We start from the raw sequence: 15637 nt of genomic DNA, 5'->3' as shown, positions 1-15637 counted from the left end.
AGGAGGACAACAGGTTAATGTGGATAGAAGATGGGATCCAGCAGTGGTGTATGTTCATAGGATGTTGATGAACCCCTGTGATGCAGAGTTATATAAAATCAAACATTTGGCAATCTACTCACAGTTGCGCCTTGCAGACCCTGAGGACCTGGTTCACCATCATGTCCACCAGCACCCTAGAAAGAGAAGTCATTGAGCGCTTACTTTAAATATGCTTTCAGCTCAAATATGCAATAACACTACTTTGGCAAAGGTTTTATATAATTATTAAGATTGGTTTGCAATTGGTGTTGTGTTTATTTTTAAATGGAAATTAATATTGTAAAGCATTAGATTTAGGTTTCGGATAGGAATCCCTTTTATTTCTTCAGAAATACCATTTTCGAAAGGCTGGATTGTAAACTGCACTCACTGGGGACCATTAGCAATGTATGTCATTTACTTTGACTGGACCCTGAATTGAAGACATGCCTCAGCGACACAGTGGGTTGCATTTGGCTGCAATAGTACTCATTGTTGCACTGGATCCAGAAGGTTCTGTAAAATAATCAGCAGGTATGGCTGGACGATCTTCCGTATGCATGATGGCAATGATCATCTGTGACATACACAGCATTTACATGCATATTAGCTGTTCCATTAAAAGGTATTTCCTGTACTGCTCTGATTAAAAAAAAGTTATAAAGCTTAAATATGAGGTTTTAACATGTGTAAACAAAAGTGCAGTAAGTCTAAAAATATACCTACCCTTTCACCTTTAGGTCCCATCATGCCTGTGATTCCTCTTATACCCTGAGGACCCTAAACATTGGATAGAAAAGATGATTAGGAAAGACAGGGACCTAGCTGGTCTCTTTGGGTTTTCCCCATTTAAACAAAAGAATAAATACACTGTGTTGATTAAATATATAAACATACAATAATAAAATACAATCAGCATCTTATCTTACTTATGTTTTTATTGACTTATCATATTAAGAGTGTATGCTATAGAAATGTAGAGAGGGTTGTATTTAAATCAGCTATTAGAACATTTTGACAATGAGAGGATTACATTTAAATACTTACTGTAGGGCCTTGAGCACCGACCTCCCCAGAGGCCCCCTGGTCACCCTCTTCACCCTATGAAACAAGAGGCGGTTAACTTTCACCTGCACTGTACCAATATTACCAAATAATGTATGATACATAATACAATGCATGGGTAAAAAGTGTTCACAAAATTACTATAATTCCACCTAGCAAGCAATGTGGCTACTTCTCTAAACTTCAGAAAAAATAGCCCATTTGTTCTTTTTCTTCCTAGTGGTGTATGGGCATATTGCAGGTCTCAGGAAGGTTACACAGAATATATTGTATTTCACAAACCTTTCCTCCAGCTTTAAGCCTGACTGGACATTATGTTGTTTGGCCACTTGCCCCTTATTGACCCCATTGTTTCATTTTTTAAAATTTTTTTATTACCTTTATTGAATAGAAAATAAAGACTTACAGAAGTGCAGTCTTACCTTGTGTCCCTGCTTTCCTGGTTCACCTGATTCTCCTTTTACTCCTTTATGTCCCTAAAGAATACAAAAACATTCAGTATTTACAGATACAGGCTTGTTAATTGACATAAAACATTCTGACCTGGACACAGTTCTGTGATGACTAACTCTAAAACATGTCTTTCATTACCTCTATGTCTAAAATGTCATTATTATCATTATTATCTTGAAAAACAACTCACCTTCATTCCCGGAAGACCAGGATGGCCTGGCGAGCCAGGAGGGCAGGCATTGGGACACTAGAAAAAACAAAGCTAGGTGTGAGTAATCTGTTTCAGCAGAAGCACGTGTTTTGCTTTGTTTAAATGCAAATATTAAGACCATATTTACCAACTCCCCACTGCCATCATGAAATCCGGCAGCACCCTAAAACAAAGCAGGTCAAATAGGAGTTAAATCTCTGATTGCATGTACTAAACAATCAGCCTGATTCAGTGGTTTATTTGTTTATTATGTGTGGCTGCTTTAGACATTTGAAGAGAGTATAATTTGTATCCAAGATGTTTTGGAGTAGCCTATTTTTTTTTTTTTCCGGACTCAGCAATCAGCAACAATTTTGTTTCTTCTCTGAAAGCATTTAAAACAGGGTCTATTTAAAAATATTTTTTCCTTTTTGTTCTTTTTATTTATGTTTTTTTTTTTGTCTTTATTGTTCTATATTTTTTTCTAAGTACAAGTCTTCTATTTGAATTCAGACTTAGTGGGATTTCTGCTTTTAAAAAAAAGGGATTTAAGAAGATGACTTGAGTACCGTCCCCCTTGTTTACTTTTTTCTAAATTGATTTGTCCTATTATTGAACCTGCAGCATTGCCGAACATGTGTTATATCATGCAACTTACCCAGGAAGTGAAGCAGCAACCACACTCATCTGATAATTACTGAAACGTGGTAAACTTACTCGAGGCCCAGGGGGACCAGGTGGACCAGGAGGCCCTTGAACTCCAGCATCACCCTAGATATTGTCAGAAAAATAAGACAGTTTACATGATTGAATAACAGGCTATCCAATAGGAGTACAAATGCTCTTACAGACTGGAACACTATTCACTAAAGCAGACGTATTTTGTTCCTAATGTTAAACTGCAGTTACAGTGGAGTGCAACTAAATTAAAATGTGTTACAATTGAGCTTCTACTGTATGTCACGTATAAGACTACCATCTTTGACTACAGTATTTAACTGTATGAACTGGGTGCAATTTTAGTAATGTTTCTACTTGCCAGTGATTTGGTAGTAAGCCTATTAAAATGACTTTTCCCTGTTGGGCTTAAATCAACATACTGGGTCAATTGAAGGGTAATTGAAAAGAGTGATAAAAATGTGTTATGACTTAATTAAACAGGGATCAGCACTACTCCCTGTGCCTGCACAGATCTGAAAGCGCGGCTTTACACTTTTAACTACACTGTTAGGAAATCCAAACCACTTGAATACAGTCAAAGCTTTCTGGAAACTTTACTCACCAGGGGCCCTAAACGTCCAAGTCCTCCTGGAATTCCTCCTGCACCTGGTGGACCCTGGAAGGGAAATCTATTTAAAACGTCCCATCTATAGGAGTATTTAATGTTACAGAGAGCAATGAAGACACGGAGTGGTACAGCTCCCAGTAGCATGGATCACTGGTTATCCATGCTATTGTGGCTGAGTCATCCTGTTATTGTATCTAGGCTGTGTACAAAGCCATGTCGTTTACCACAACAATTCAACAATATCTACTATTAAAATCCTACTGAAATATACAAACATGTGTATTAAGTAAATACTGTAGCCTTTCAGTAATGTAGATTCCTTTTGTTCAAATTGACCTACAATCCAGACGAAGCTATCGTAATTTTTATTTTATTAGGAGAAATGTGCCTCTGTACTGTATTATACTTACAGGAGGTCCATCTGGGCCTGAACCCTGAAATAAAAAATAAATAAATAAATAAATATATATATATATATATATATATATATATATATATATATATATATATATATATATATATATATATATATATATGAATGTATATGCATGTTTAAAAAGTGACATGCTGTATGCAGTTTATACATTAGCAAGAAGTAGATGTTTTCACCATTAGGGCCTGAATTAAATCAAAGTGTACTTCGGTTACAAATAGTCGCCAATTTCCTCTCAAAATTCCACTTTATGCTTGCACAGATGGTGGTTTTATTGACCTACCAGTAGTAAAAACTGACTTAAAGCACAGATCTGCAACAAATCTTGGGCATTGCAGCTCTTTATCCATAGCAGTGCTGCAGTGTCATTGAGGAACTTTTTGTTTGTTTGTTTGTTTTACAGTGGCACAAAGAACAATAAGCCAGGGCAATTTCAGAGTAATAATCGTGGATAATGTGTGTGACCTGGGCAGGAATATCATAGGAAGAACCTCTGAATTGCTTTTACATCCTATGTAAATATCTTGGTTCTCCTAGCAACAAGTCCACCATGAATTCCAGTGGTAAATTATCTGACACGTGGGATTCATATGGATTCACAGATTCACTGCTCTCACATTAATATATAATGTACAACTATTCTAGATAACTTTGTTTTTGTTCTTGTTTTATCAAGGGAGCATTCTACTTACTGCTGATCCACGGGGTCCTGTCGCACCAGGCTCACCCTAGAAAACAAAACATAAGGTCATCACATCTTGACTTTCTAATCCAAAGCACGCAACGAGAAGGCAGACATTTTATGCTGTTCCTTGTTCTGTAACTGAATTATATTACCATGTTATATGCTATATGTCATTGGAATCATTTCAATCTGGTATAAATATTGAGCAGCATATAAAATATCTTCCTAACCTAGAGGGTATTATCCACCAGACACAGTCCTCATGAGTACCAAAAGCCCGGTCAACAGGCTGTGAAACAGCAATCAGCAGCTCAAGCAGCAGGCGGAATCTCAAGCACGGCTGGATTTCAATGTACCTGCTGGCACCTTTCCAGCTTCACTTTGACATGGTGTGGAGTTTGTAAAGTGACGGTAGAGGTAACATGACTTGTCAACAACCTTGGAACAGCAGAGGAGTAGAACTGCGAGAATAGTCACTTTACAATGCAAAACAATATGGACTTTTATTATAGTAGTGCCTTTAGTGAAAATATTGAAAAATATTACTTCAGGCAGGTAATTCCTATATATATATATATATATATATATATCTTTATTTTTATAAAGGGCCTTTCATAGTGGACCACCATCACAAAGGTAGACTGTGAACTGTGCATTATATACAGAGTCACTTACAATAGGACACTGATTTAATATCTCATCCACAGGAAGGAGCACAAGGAGGTTAAGTAACTTGTGGTCAGTGGCACAGGTGGGATTTGAACCACAACCATCTGGTTACAAGGCCTGCAATTTAACCACTGGACCACACAGCCTACAATACAAGGGTAGAGGGTATAACAATATCCCACTGTTTGAATTGTTAAATATGTGTCGTGCTGTTAGTCAAGACCAAACACTGATGTAGTGAAAGTAATGAGGTAGCAGTAAAAATCAACCAAGACAGGGGAAATATACTTAGTTAAGTACAGATAGTTGCAATTTATGTAGATTTCATGTGTTAAGAATTAACAACATTAAGCAATGCAGGCATAACAAAAACAACTAGGGTCTTAGCGGAATTAAGAACTACAAAGCTTTACAATATATCTAAGCTGGAAATAAGATGTCCTTCATGTTGCTTTTATATTTTGATCAAAGGTAACTGCAGGCTTCAAAGAAATGTAATTGTCATCAAGCATGGCTGATTTTAAAGAAAGACTGGATAGGCAGACAACACTGTCTTATTAAAATTCACCTGGAGAAAAGTGAGTGGCAGTCAATCTTTTATATCCTCATTGCAACTGGTATATGTAGGCTCAGAGAAAAAGCTCTCTGGAGAGGTGCAACATGGAGTCATCTGCATCACCATGTACATGCTCAGAAAAAGCTCTCTGAAGAGGTACAACGTGGATCACCACGTACTGTACATGTTCAGTATATTTCATGTATTACCTGTGTAATTTCCAGGTATCTGTAACTGTGACAACCCACTGGTTGAAAATGTACATTTTTGCTAGAATAGCTGCTAGAAAATAATGATCTAAACAGAAGCAACACATAACATGATTAAAAAAAGAGTAGACTATGAAAATGTAGTGATGTAATGTTGTGGTCTTTTTAACAACTTGAACCAAAGGGAGAAAGCAGACAATATTGGCCTTGGCCTTAATTTAGCAGACATTTAATTGTATAAATCTGTTACTGTACATAATATTTTCTATGAGAAAGAGACACACATGATCTGAAATAGTGATGTGTTATCACATGTATCTTATGGGGCAAGGCATTTTGTAACTTTATACAACTGGAAAGGAACAACTTAGTTACAGGAAGGAACATTTAAATTATTCAAGGTAGTTTCTTCCTTAGTTTTATATGTTTAAATTATTGTATATACTTTGAAAAACTGACTTTTCCTTTGTGCTGCTTGTTTCAGTAGAAGAGTCTCATATTTATAGAAATCTCTTAAAAGGCAACAGAGCACACACAGTAGGAACCAGCAGGATTAAGATTTAACTGTCATGAGAAATTACTTTAGAAAAGTAGTACCCACTGGAATGCAGTGATTCAGATGTGTGACTTGCTCAATTTACTCTTATGTATGTAAAGCAGAGAAAGGCTTATTTTTCAAGCACTTGCCTTTTGCCCAATAGGGCCATCTGGGCCAGGATCTCCGTCGGGGCCTGTTAATCCCTGCAGTGGGAAAAAAAGGCATTAAAGTTGTGTGTTCCTTGCTGACACTTATTAAAGTTGTCATGTATTTTGCAAACTATTGTTCATTTTGCAAAGTGTTTAAAAAGGGTGCCTGTACTTAATGGTTTAATTAACGCATTAAACTCTAACAAGTTTATATTGAAAACTGTACTTGAGTTTGAAACTGTATACATTAACTATTTATCTTTTTGGATAAAGTATTGTTTTCAACAGCACAAACAAATTCTAAAAAAAGAGAGAGAAATTCAAACCACGTAGGTGTTTATATGTCACAGTCATTTCAGTTGATATCTATGTCCGTTTTGGGCATCGAGGTCGGGGTGGGGAAGTGGGTGGAGTCAACAAAAGTCAAGTGACACAGCATCATCAAACCATCAACTATAAAGCATCCATGAAATACATGATGTTCAATCTAAATGTATCCAGCTAAATTTAACTAAATATTTCCAGCCCATTGGTAAAAAATAAATAAACAACAAATAAAACATGGCATACCGCTGCGACCGCTGTACATGAAGTAGAAATGAAACAAGTCACTCTGACCTCCCATTTTCTAAGTGTTGCACTTTTTTTTTACTTTCATCTCTAAAGTGAATGCATTTTGTTTGCAAATGTAGAAAACAAGTCAACTGCAGACCGCACACAAAGGGTTACAATGTGCATGGTTACAAACATGTCTGAGATTACCATAACCTGTTTAGAACTACACCCACACTGAACAGACTTCCTTATGATAGTCACATCATGTAACACTGTGACCTTTCAACTCTGCTGGTAAAACAGATCTAGAGAAAAGGGACAGCAGAACCCAGAACCATGAGGAATGATTGTATTATGTATGCACATTTAAAAATAATTAGTACCCAGTTATCAAATATTACGTTCTATATCCTTTTTAAAGCCAAACTGGTTTCCACATGCCTTACTGCTTGGATTCAAAGTAGATAATTAATCAGGACTGGGCCTGCTATAACTAAAAAGTTGTATTGCATGGGGTGATTCCAAATTCAGCCCCTAATGTAAGTGGCATTGTGAGGGAGGTTCCATAAACCAAGCTCTTGTATGTGCCAGGGTACTCTGGGTAATGTCCTTGAAGCTATACAACTCATAGGTCTACTGTAATTAAGTTATATAACTAGAAATGTTGGGCAACTTTATCATTCATTCCAGAGATTTTTTGGAATAAGTGAGATACAGTAGTCACAATATTGAAGCTTTCACCCAGATTTAGGTGATTCTTTTTTCATAATAGGCTTTTTTTCTTTATGTTTTATTTGAAGCTGTATTGTTTATGTTTGAATGTATCTTTACTTTTTTTTTATATAGTTTTGCCTTGTATAAATCCATTTACATGTCAGTGTCTTCACATATTTATTCTGTCAGTCAGATTTAATTTTTATAATAATATGTACCGTTTTTTATAACAATAATGTACCGTTCCGTGTTTTACTGTTTTGCCGTTCAGTTATTAACAGCGAAGTTGTCCTTGTTGTATATTATCTTGAGTATCTTGCTGTGCTATAATCAAATGCCGTCCTCGTTCTGAACAATGCTGCTTTGAGCTTGAGTTCCATTGAGTGTCCAGTACAGACTGCGCAGTTGTCGGGCTGTTATCCATTCAGCACCATTGTGCAAAATGCAAACTCCGTATTGGTTTATTTTCCATCTTTTTGAGTCGAATCCCATTGGGAGACCCCGTTAATTAATTGGCAACTCCACAGTCTCAAACAAAAGGGACGCTGTTTAAACCTTCAACAGGAAGTTATTGGAGTCTCCATGCGAAGTTAAGTTCTGAAAACATTCCTCACAAAACCCTCGAGGGTGGCAGAAGCAAAACCCAGTACAAACACAGTGCATTGATTTTTCAGGCGACAGTTAAAAACCAGAGAATTAGCGCAGTTCTGCCATCTCTTTCTGTACAACTCATTATTGAAAGACATGCTGTAAGTCATGATGTCAAGTACAAAACGGTACCATATAATAATAATAATAATAATAATAATAATAATAATAATAATAATAATTACGTCAGCTCCTGGCTCGCCTGGCAATCCTGCTGATCCGGGTTTACCTAGGTCGCCGTCTAGGCCCTGAAAATTGTATTTTATTTGATTAATAACAGCAATATTAAAAATAGTATTAATAATTTAATAATTGAATTTTTTTTTGTTTGTTTGTTTGTTTGTTTTTTTTGCTCGTAGATTTATATACTTACGGGGGGACCTGTTGGGCCATCCTCACCTCTCTCACCCTAAAAAATAAGCAAATAAATAAATAAATAAATAAAGTTGCATCCAGATTTTTTTAGCTCTTAAACTGACATGCATACCCCTACTTGTATTCAATATACAGCAGGTTATTAGATTTACTTTAAAGGCTATTCAATTCGGGGGTAATAAATTGAATTCAGCAAATGAAAAAACACCATGGCAATACATTACTACAATTCTGTGTCATTTTAGTTTCAACTTTCAAAAGAAAACTGTTTACATGGACAAACATCAACATGGTGACAAATACTTCAGCTGCGAGGAGGAACTCACGTCTATGCCGTCGATTCCAGGGACGCCTGCAGGGCCAGCGAGGCCAGGTGTACCTCGGGGACCAACTGGGCCTCTCTGTTTATATTATAAAAAATAATAATTGTTGCAGGTAAAATAATTATATGTATTCATAAGTCGTGGTAGTATATATATATATATATATATATATCTATATTATATATATCTCTATTATATAGCTATATATATTATATATTAATGTCAGAATTAAAAACTTCTTTTAGTAATAGCAAAGTATTCTTTGATGGACACTAATCGTAAAAGGTAGGCATTTACCATACAGTATGTCATACGTTGATCAAGAGGTTGATATGTCAATTTAAAATCATTTTTAAGTAATTTCTTTCTTTCTTTCTTTCTTTCTTTTTCTTCTTTCTTTCTTTCTTTCTAAATCTAAATGAAAATATAATGACACTTTATTAAAATATAAAGTGTTGTTCAACTGTATAGCTAACCAGATATACAGGTCTAGTAACCCTAAACTTTAGGTTGGGTGTGTTACCCATATTAAAAACAGAAATGCGTTACGCAAAAATACGTTGTGTCAATCTACAGGTATGCCCACTTTTGTGCTGTCGTTGTAATAGAGCTTGCTATGCTCATGAGATAATATCTGACCCTCTTATATTGCCGACCTTTCGGGGCTGCAGTGTAAACTTATAATGTGCCACATTTGTACCGTTAAATAAATTGCCATTTGAAGACTTATTAATTTTCCAAATAATTTAAATCTTTAGAAACAAACATTATTCTTCAATAAAACATCAACTGTCTGAATACCCCTTATAAAAGTTCCCCACAGTAAAAGCACCCACAAGTCCTTAACTCACTGGTAAAGAAAGTGCTTCATTGTACAAGCTTTTTGAACTCACCTCAAATTCTCTCTGGGTAATCTAAAAAGGGGGAAAAAAAGACACTTACTTGAGCTGAACAAATGAAGGCAATCTGAAGTAAAATGACTATAAAGAGAGGTCCACGATTGCTGGTGGCGCTGGCCATGGTTACCCTATGGCTAGCAAGAAAGCAAATATGTCTTTTTTCTGGGCTTAGTTGGACTCTTGGACCCCCGAGACAAAACCCCCAACTGAATCCCCTACCAGTAACAGAAAGGTAAGCTGTGGTATAGCTTCCAAAAGCTCATGTTTATTCATTACGTGTTTGGTATGAAGAAGTGATTGGAAGGAACTTGAAGGGTGGGAAGGAAAATCAGTGACAGGGCGTGCTTAACCATTTATACAAAAGATTTTATTGGTGGATTAATTTAAATCCCTGCGTCTGAAATAACAATACAAATCCCGGTAGGCGCCGTCAAGTCAGCAGGCATTTTGAAATTCATTAGAAACTCATTTCTAGCACTAACCTTTCAAAGTGGTTCAATATAGAAATACCGTAGTGTATATTCCCTCAGAGGCAGCGTGCGCGCCTGGGCTATGCGGAGTATTAGAAATTGAATATCGCACTTGTGTTGTTATTGTTGTCATTAGAGATTGTGTCTTACCGATCTTCTCGCTGGAAGTTCATTGCAGGTTTCTCTTTGCGGTCGTTTTGGATCGCAATGAATTAACATCCACTGAAGTTCAAACTGCAAACCAAAACAAAAACTGAGTCAGTTGTTTATATATCGCATTTTACCGATTTTATTGGCATTGTATCACTTTCATAATCACGTTATTGGTAAATATTCTGCTGTCTGAATGGAGCATAGTATTTTAAATGCAGTTTTTTTTAAACGAGACTTAATTGATATGTGTAATCATTTAGATCATTTTATGTAGATAACAACATATTCCTCGTTTGACTATTTTGATCAATATTGCAACATTAATTGTGTTTTTAACCACATTTCTTATTACTAAATTTGGTGTATTTGAAGCTTTTCTTAAGATTTGTTTTTTTGTTATGATGTTACAACAAATCCATTAGTATATATTTTTTTTTTCCTCTGGAATTTCAGAGGCTCTCAGCAAGTGTACAGTAGCTAACTTTTCTAACTGTATAATACCTTCTCGTGATATTTCACATCTTCTTGTAGAAATCGTCATCCACATTTCAATGAAGAAACTCCTTAGCTTGGTTTCTGAAGGCCTACAAAGTCACTTCGTTTACTTATCTTTAAACGCAATGAAGTGACATTCATTCAACTTCATGAATTAAAAGTGGGTTAAAAATCGTGTATATGTATTGATGCAATAACAGTTAAGAATAATTCAAGATTTAAATTTGGGTCCTAGCACCCGCCCCCCCCCCCCCCCCCCCCCACACACACACCACACACACACAATTAAATGTATATATATATATATATATATATATATATATATATATATATATATATATATATATATATATATATATATATCACATATATAGTATATCACATTTCGCCATCTAGTGGAGGGAAAGCATGTAGGCCTGTTTAGCATTTTGTGAATTGAAAAAATTACAATTAGCTCGTTATCTTCTAGTAAATGTAGTGCTTGTTTTAAGCTTTAGCATAAAAGCCTATTATTATTATGCGCCGGGAAATGTTGTGTAACTTAATATATGAAAGCAATGCACTCTTGTCTAAACAATGCTGTACGGAACTTTTCTATTCTGTAGAGGTTTATACATGAAGGAGGAGTCTGTGCAGCCGATTGGTGCTTAACAAATTCAAGGTGTAATCAGTCATACAGTAACCAGTATTAGGCGACTGTTACCTATAATTTTATACATGGTTGGGCAGGCATGTATAAGAACAAGAGAGAGAGAGAGAGAGAGAGAGAGATGAGAGAGAGAGAGAGAGAGAGAGAGAGAGAGAGAGAGAGAGAGAGAGAGAGAGAGAGAGAGAGAGAGAGAGAGAGAGAGAGAGAGAGAGAGAGAGAGAGAGAGAGCAATACATAACATTTAGCAGTATATAGTTACTGGGTAACTTCGTACTTATACTGTGGAGCAATAAAATGTGGCAAATGGAACTTCCAACCACCGTAAAACACATCCAGCACGTGGAAAACACAAACCTAAATTGTTCTTGTGTAAGTGTTTTGAGTGCTTCCTGATTTCAGTGTGTGATGCGATGACTTTTCATCCCTGCTGGCCCCACCTGGTCCATGTTCCTGGTAATAGTAAAAGGAATACAAATACTCACTGGTACAGCAATCGCAGGGGTGTCCTTTAGTTTTCCTATCAGGGTAAAGCCATCGAGATTTACTGTGCCTCTTGGGAGAAGAGTGTGCGAGTCTATCATGATGCAGTCAATGAAAAGAGTCAGAGCGCCCCTTTCAATGCTTATTAAAATCTTGTGCCACTGGGAATCGAATAGGAACGGTAGAAATGAGAAGACAATCGTCTGAGGTCGGTTATCCCTTGTGGTGCACGAGAATTCCAGGGACTGTGTCCCGCCGTTAACTCTTACTGCAAGTTGTTCGTTGCCTAAGGAATCTTGAATCTGCCAAATATTCCAATCCTTAGTAATGGTGCTGCCACTCATGCGAAAAGTTGTGAGAAAGGAAAACTCTTCCGGTAGCCCCAGAGGGTACGCCGACCTGCACACGACCAGAGCATAGTTTATTATACAATTTGAATATTTTGCAATGTCTCATAAATAATTTAAACTAGCAGACATTGCAAACAGTAATTTTGTAGACACAGCTTGTAGACAAAATTTGACATGCTCAGTGTTGTTGGTGTTGATGTTTTTAGATGATATTCAAGCAATCAAAACAAAAACATAATATTTTAGTGTCTCCATAAAAAATGTGATATGATTGCTCACAAAGGGACAAGTTAGGAGGAAATTTAGTTTCAGCACCATGGCCAGGGAACGACGCTGCTTTCTGTTGTCATTAGATGTCGCTGTTTGCCTTTTTATGCTTTAAAACGGTGTCTCTTGACTGTACCTCGTTTTTATCCTATAGTTTGCTTCTGGTCCCATTCTATAGGCAATCTGCATAGGTGTAGATCCAGCCACAGTCTGGACACCTCCTAACGCAGAAGCTGTGCCTAAGTGAAACTGAGAAAGTATATCAAATCCTGTAACAAAAAATAGAAAAATAATGACTAGAAAACAGTGCTTGTCAATCAAACCATGGGTTAATTAAAGATACATTTTATTTTTGTATTTATTATTTTGTTTACTTCACCTGGCAAATCGTCCTCTCCGATGTTTATTCGAGGACACAACGCTCCTTCATTTCGGTTCACGTCCACGGTGTGAGGAAACCCTACAGCAAAATATTTTAAATTATTGTTTTGCACACTGACAAAATAAAACCAAACAAAAAACCAAGACAGGAGAACAGAGATTAACGTGATCATAAAATAAAACTAGGTTGAAAAGATTCTATTGTCGCGTGGCTGAACAATTTCCTAATTACATATTCTTGAAACGGACATCATAATCATAATCATAACCATAAATCATTACAACTTTTAGTCCAAGAAATATACCCATTAAACCAAATGAGAATTCCTAAAGTGCTGGAGCCATTCTGGAATGTCTTCGAGTCTTCTGCAGAACTGGAATGGGTAGAATATACCCGAACCATTCCAGAATGAGTAATATAGTAATCGGTTCCGAATCATGAAGTTATTGGAGCTTCAGGAATTGACACAATGTAACATCATTAGCTCTTTATTATTACATTCCATTTAAAAAATACGTGACTCTAACTTTAGATTGTATGTTTATCGTGGAATTCAAACTTAATAATACGCGTTTAGTATAAAAGGAGAGCGTGTCAGAGATCAATAACTGTTTCCTAACATTACACTGATATGATTGTTTTTTTTCTTTGATACGAAACGGTCTGGTTGACATGTAAATCCATAAAGCTGATTTGTGTTTGAAAAGCTGGCAACTGTTAAGACCTCCAATGGGAAGTCAAATAAACATCTAGCCTTTCCATGTGTTTTCTTTGTCAGTCACCTTCATGGGTACGAAAACCCCTCCTACACAGCTACTGGTGTAAAACAGTAGTTACATTGACAGCCCAGCCCGGTTTGAAATTTCTGTAAAATTCAAAGTTCCTCATATATATATATATATATATATATATATATATATATATATATATATATATATATATATATATATATATATATATATATATATATATATATATATAAATGACGAGGGGTTAATGCATCAGCCTTTCCTATTGAAAAATCACGTTCTTCCTTTCAGGACAGCATCTAATACATATTATCTAATTCTTAAAGCTATGTCTAAAATCGACCGTACACTGTAAACCATATGGTTAAGAATTAAACATTATTCTCATGCGAAGGAGTGAATTGAGATTTGTACGCATCAACCGTTTCAAGTGTCTTTGGTAGTTCATAGTTCAGCTTCTGTACATAGTACCAGTCTTTTTCTTTTATAGCAAATTGAAGTTAAAGCTTTTTCCTACCGACTGTGTCCATCGATGATTTATTGTAATATTTTAGGTAGTTCTAAGGTTTGCAAAAGATCAATTATTTTAATAAACACAATTACTGTTTCCTTTCCAAAAACTGAAATGGCTAATTCTTTGTAGTCTTTTATTCATTAAACCCTTCGAAAAATGATGCTGTGAAAAAAAAAAAAAAAAAAAAAAAAAAAAACTTCTATTAACCACACCCGGAGGCTGACTTCTTCTATTCTGAACAGATAGATTGCAAACAATTCTGTAATTATCAATGTAAAAATAACGTACTTACTTTGTGAGTGCTCCCCAGTAGCAGAGCCTAATGTAACCACAGAAGCGAGTAAGCAGAATACAATTGGTAGTTGCCTAAAAATACAAATGTTACTCTCAAAACAAGACAATAAGTACAATTACACGATTAGAAACAAAAACATCAGCACAACATCTGCAATCAAAACACGGAAAGATAATCACACATTTTCTCAAGAAACATGCATTTAGTATTTATATTTGTATTATTTTTTTTAATACTGGACTTTATCTAACTAGGGTATTTTTTAAAGCAATTACCAATGAAAAGTCCCCATCGTTTCCTCTTATCAGCAGATACGCTGACTCGGGACAGTAACTTTAGCGGGTTCACTTGTCTTGAATTGTCAGTACCGCAGGTCCCAGCTTCAACTAGAATCTGCTGGCAGCAAGATTTGTCCTGTTTATTCCAGGGCAAACAAAAACGAAGGGAGCTGGTTTAAATTTAAGTTAGCGGCTTGACACCAGGAAGGTTATAAGCTGGCAAACAGTCTAGGGGGGGTCGGTGGGCGTTATTTCTCCACGTATGGTACATTTCGAACATATGCGCTACTGCGAGTGATGTTCATTTCTGAAGGTGCATGCTTGTTTGTTTTTTATGAGACAAACTTCAGTTTAGCGCTCTGCCGTTGAACAATATCTTGATCCAGACCATACCTCAACATTCCAGGAATGTATAACAAAAGTGAACCCTTCGGATAAGGTTTCCATCATTGTATCTGCAGATCGCAAAGTCCTTAATTCGTTGAATCATTCGATAATGTGCCTTAAAAGAATCAGTAGAAACACATTTTAAACTCAAGTGTGTAACTGAAACCTGAATGCAAAATAGATACATTGAAGCGATTCCATTTGGATAGCAAACGATTCAGCCATATGATGAACTGTTTCGTCCTTTTAGACAAAATATAAAAGCAAATCTAACGAATCTTTTAGAAATCTGTTTCCCATGGGACTTCCCCCATGTTTATTCTATATTACAAAAATGGGGGGTGGCCTTTTCTTTTCTCAATATTTCATTTAATTTGATTGTTTTTTTTATTTTACAT

At 36.0% G+C, this 15637-nt stretch overlaps 1 protein-coding gene across 1 annotated transcript in view; it reads right to left on the bottom strand.

Annotated features, from left to right (window-relative positions):
• LOC121316637 (collagen alpha-1(IX) chain-like) overlaps window positions 1-14881 on the bottom strand; it is a 36708-nt gene extending 21827 nt beyond the window's left edge. Inside the window, exons 1-22 of the mRNA XM_041251677.1 lie at window positions 14850-14881; window positions 14572-14645; window positions 13014-13094; window positions 12771-12903; window positions 12020-12416; window positions 10391-10474; window positions 10183-10252; window positions 9814-10007; window positions 8875-8949; window positions 8547-8582; window positions 8359-8421; window positions 6257-6310; window positions 4143-4178; window positions 3428-3451; window positions 3012-3065; window positions 2447-2500; window positions 1878-1913; window positions 1730-1786; window positions 1509-1562; window positions 1069-1122; window positions 748-801; window positions 123-176 (exon numbers count right to left, since the gene is read on the bottom strand). Of these exons, the coding sequence (XP_041107611.1) occupies window positions 123-176; window positions 748-801; window positions 1069-1122; window positions 1509-1562; window positions 1730-1786; window positions 1878-1913; window positions 2447-2500; window positions 3012-3065; window positions 3428-3451; window positions 4143-4178; window positions 6257-6310; window positions 8359-8421; window positions 8547-8582; window positions 8875-8949; window positions 9814-10007; window positions 10183-10252; window positions 10391-10474; window positions 12020-12416; window positions 12771-12903; window positions 13014-13094; window positions 14572-14645; window positions 14850-14866 (1755 nt within the window). The 5' untranslated portion in view covers window positions 14867-14881. The remainder of the gene's footprint in view (window positions 1-122; window positions 177-747; window positions 802-1068; window positions 1123-1508; window positions 1563-1729; window positions 1787-1877; window positions 1914-2446; window positions 2501-3011; window positions 3066-3427; window positions 3452-4142; window positions 4179-6256; window positions 6311-8358; window positions 8422-8546; window positions 8583-8874; window positions 8950-9813; window positions 10008-10182; window positions 10253-10390; window positions 10475-12019; window positions 12417-12770; window positions 12904-13013; window positions 13095-14571; window positions 14646-14849) is intronic.
• Between the last annotated feature and the right edge of the window lie 756 nt (window positions 14882-15637).

This window comes from Polyodon spathula, chromosome 6 (genome assembly GCF_017654505.1).
Source record: "Polyodon spathula isolate WHYD16114869_AA chromosome 6, ASM1765450v1, whole genome shotgun sequence".
Taxonomy (NCBI): Eukaryota; Metazoa; Chordata; class Actinopteri; order Acipenseriformes; family Polyodontidae; genus Polyodon; species Polyodon spathula.
This window is presented reverse-complemented; position numbering and strand designations above follow the sequence as displayed.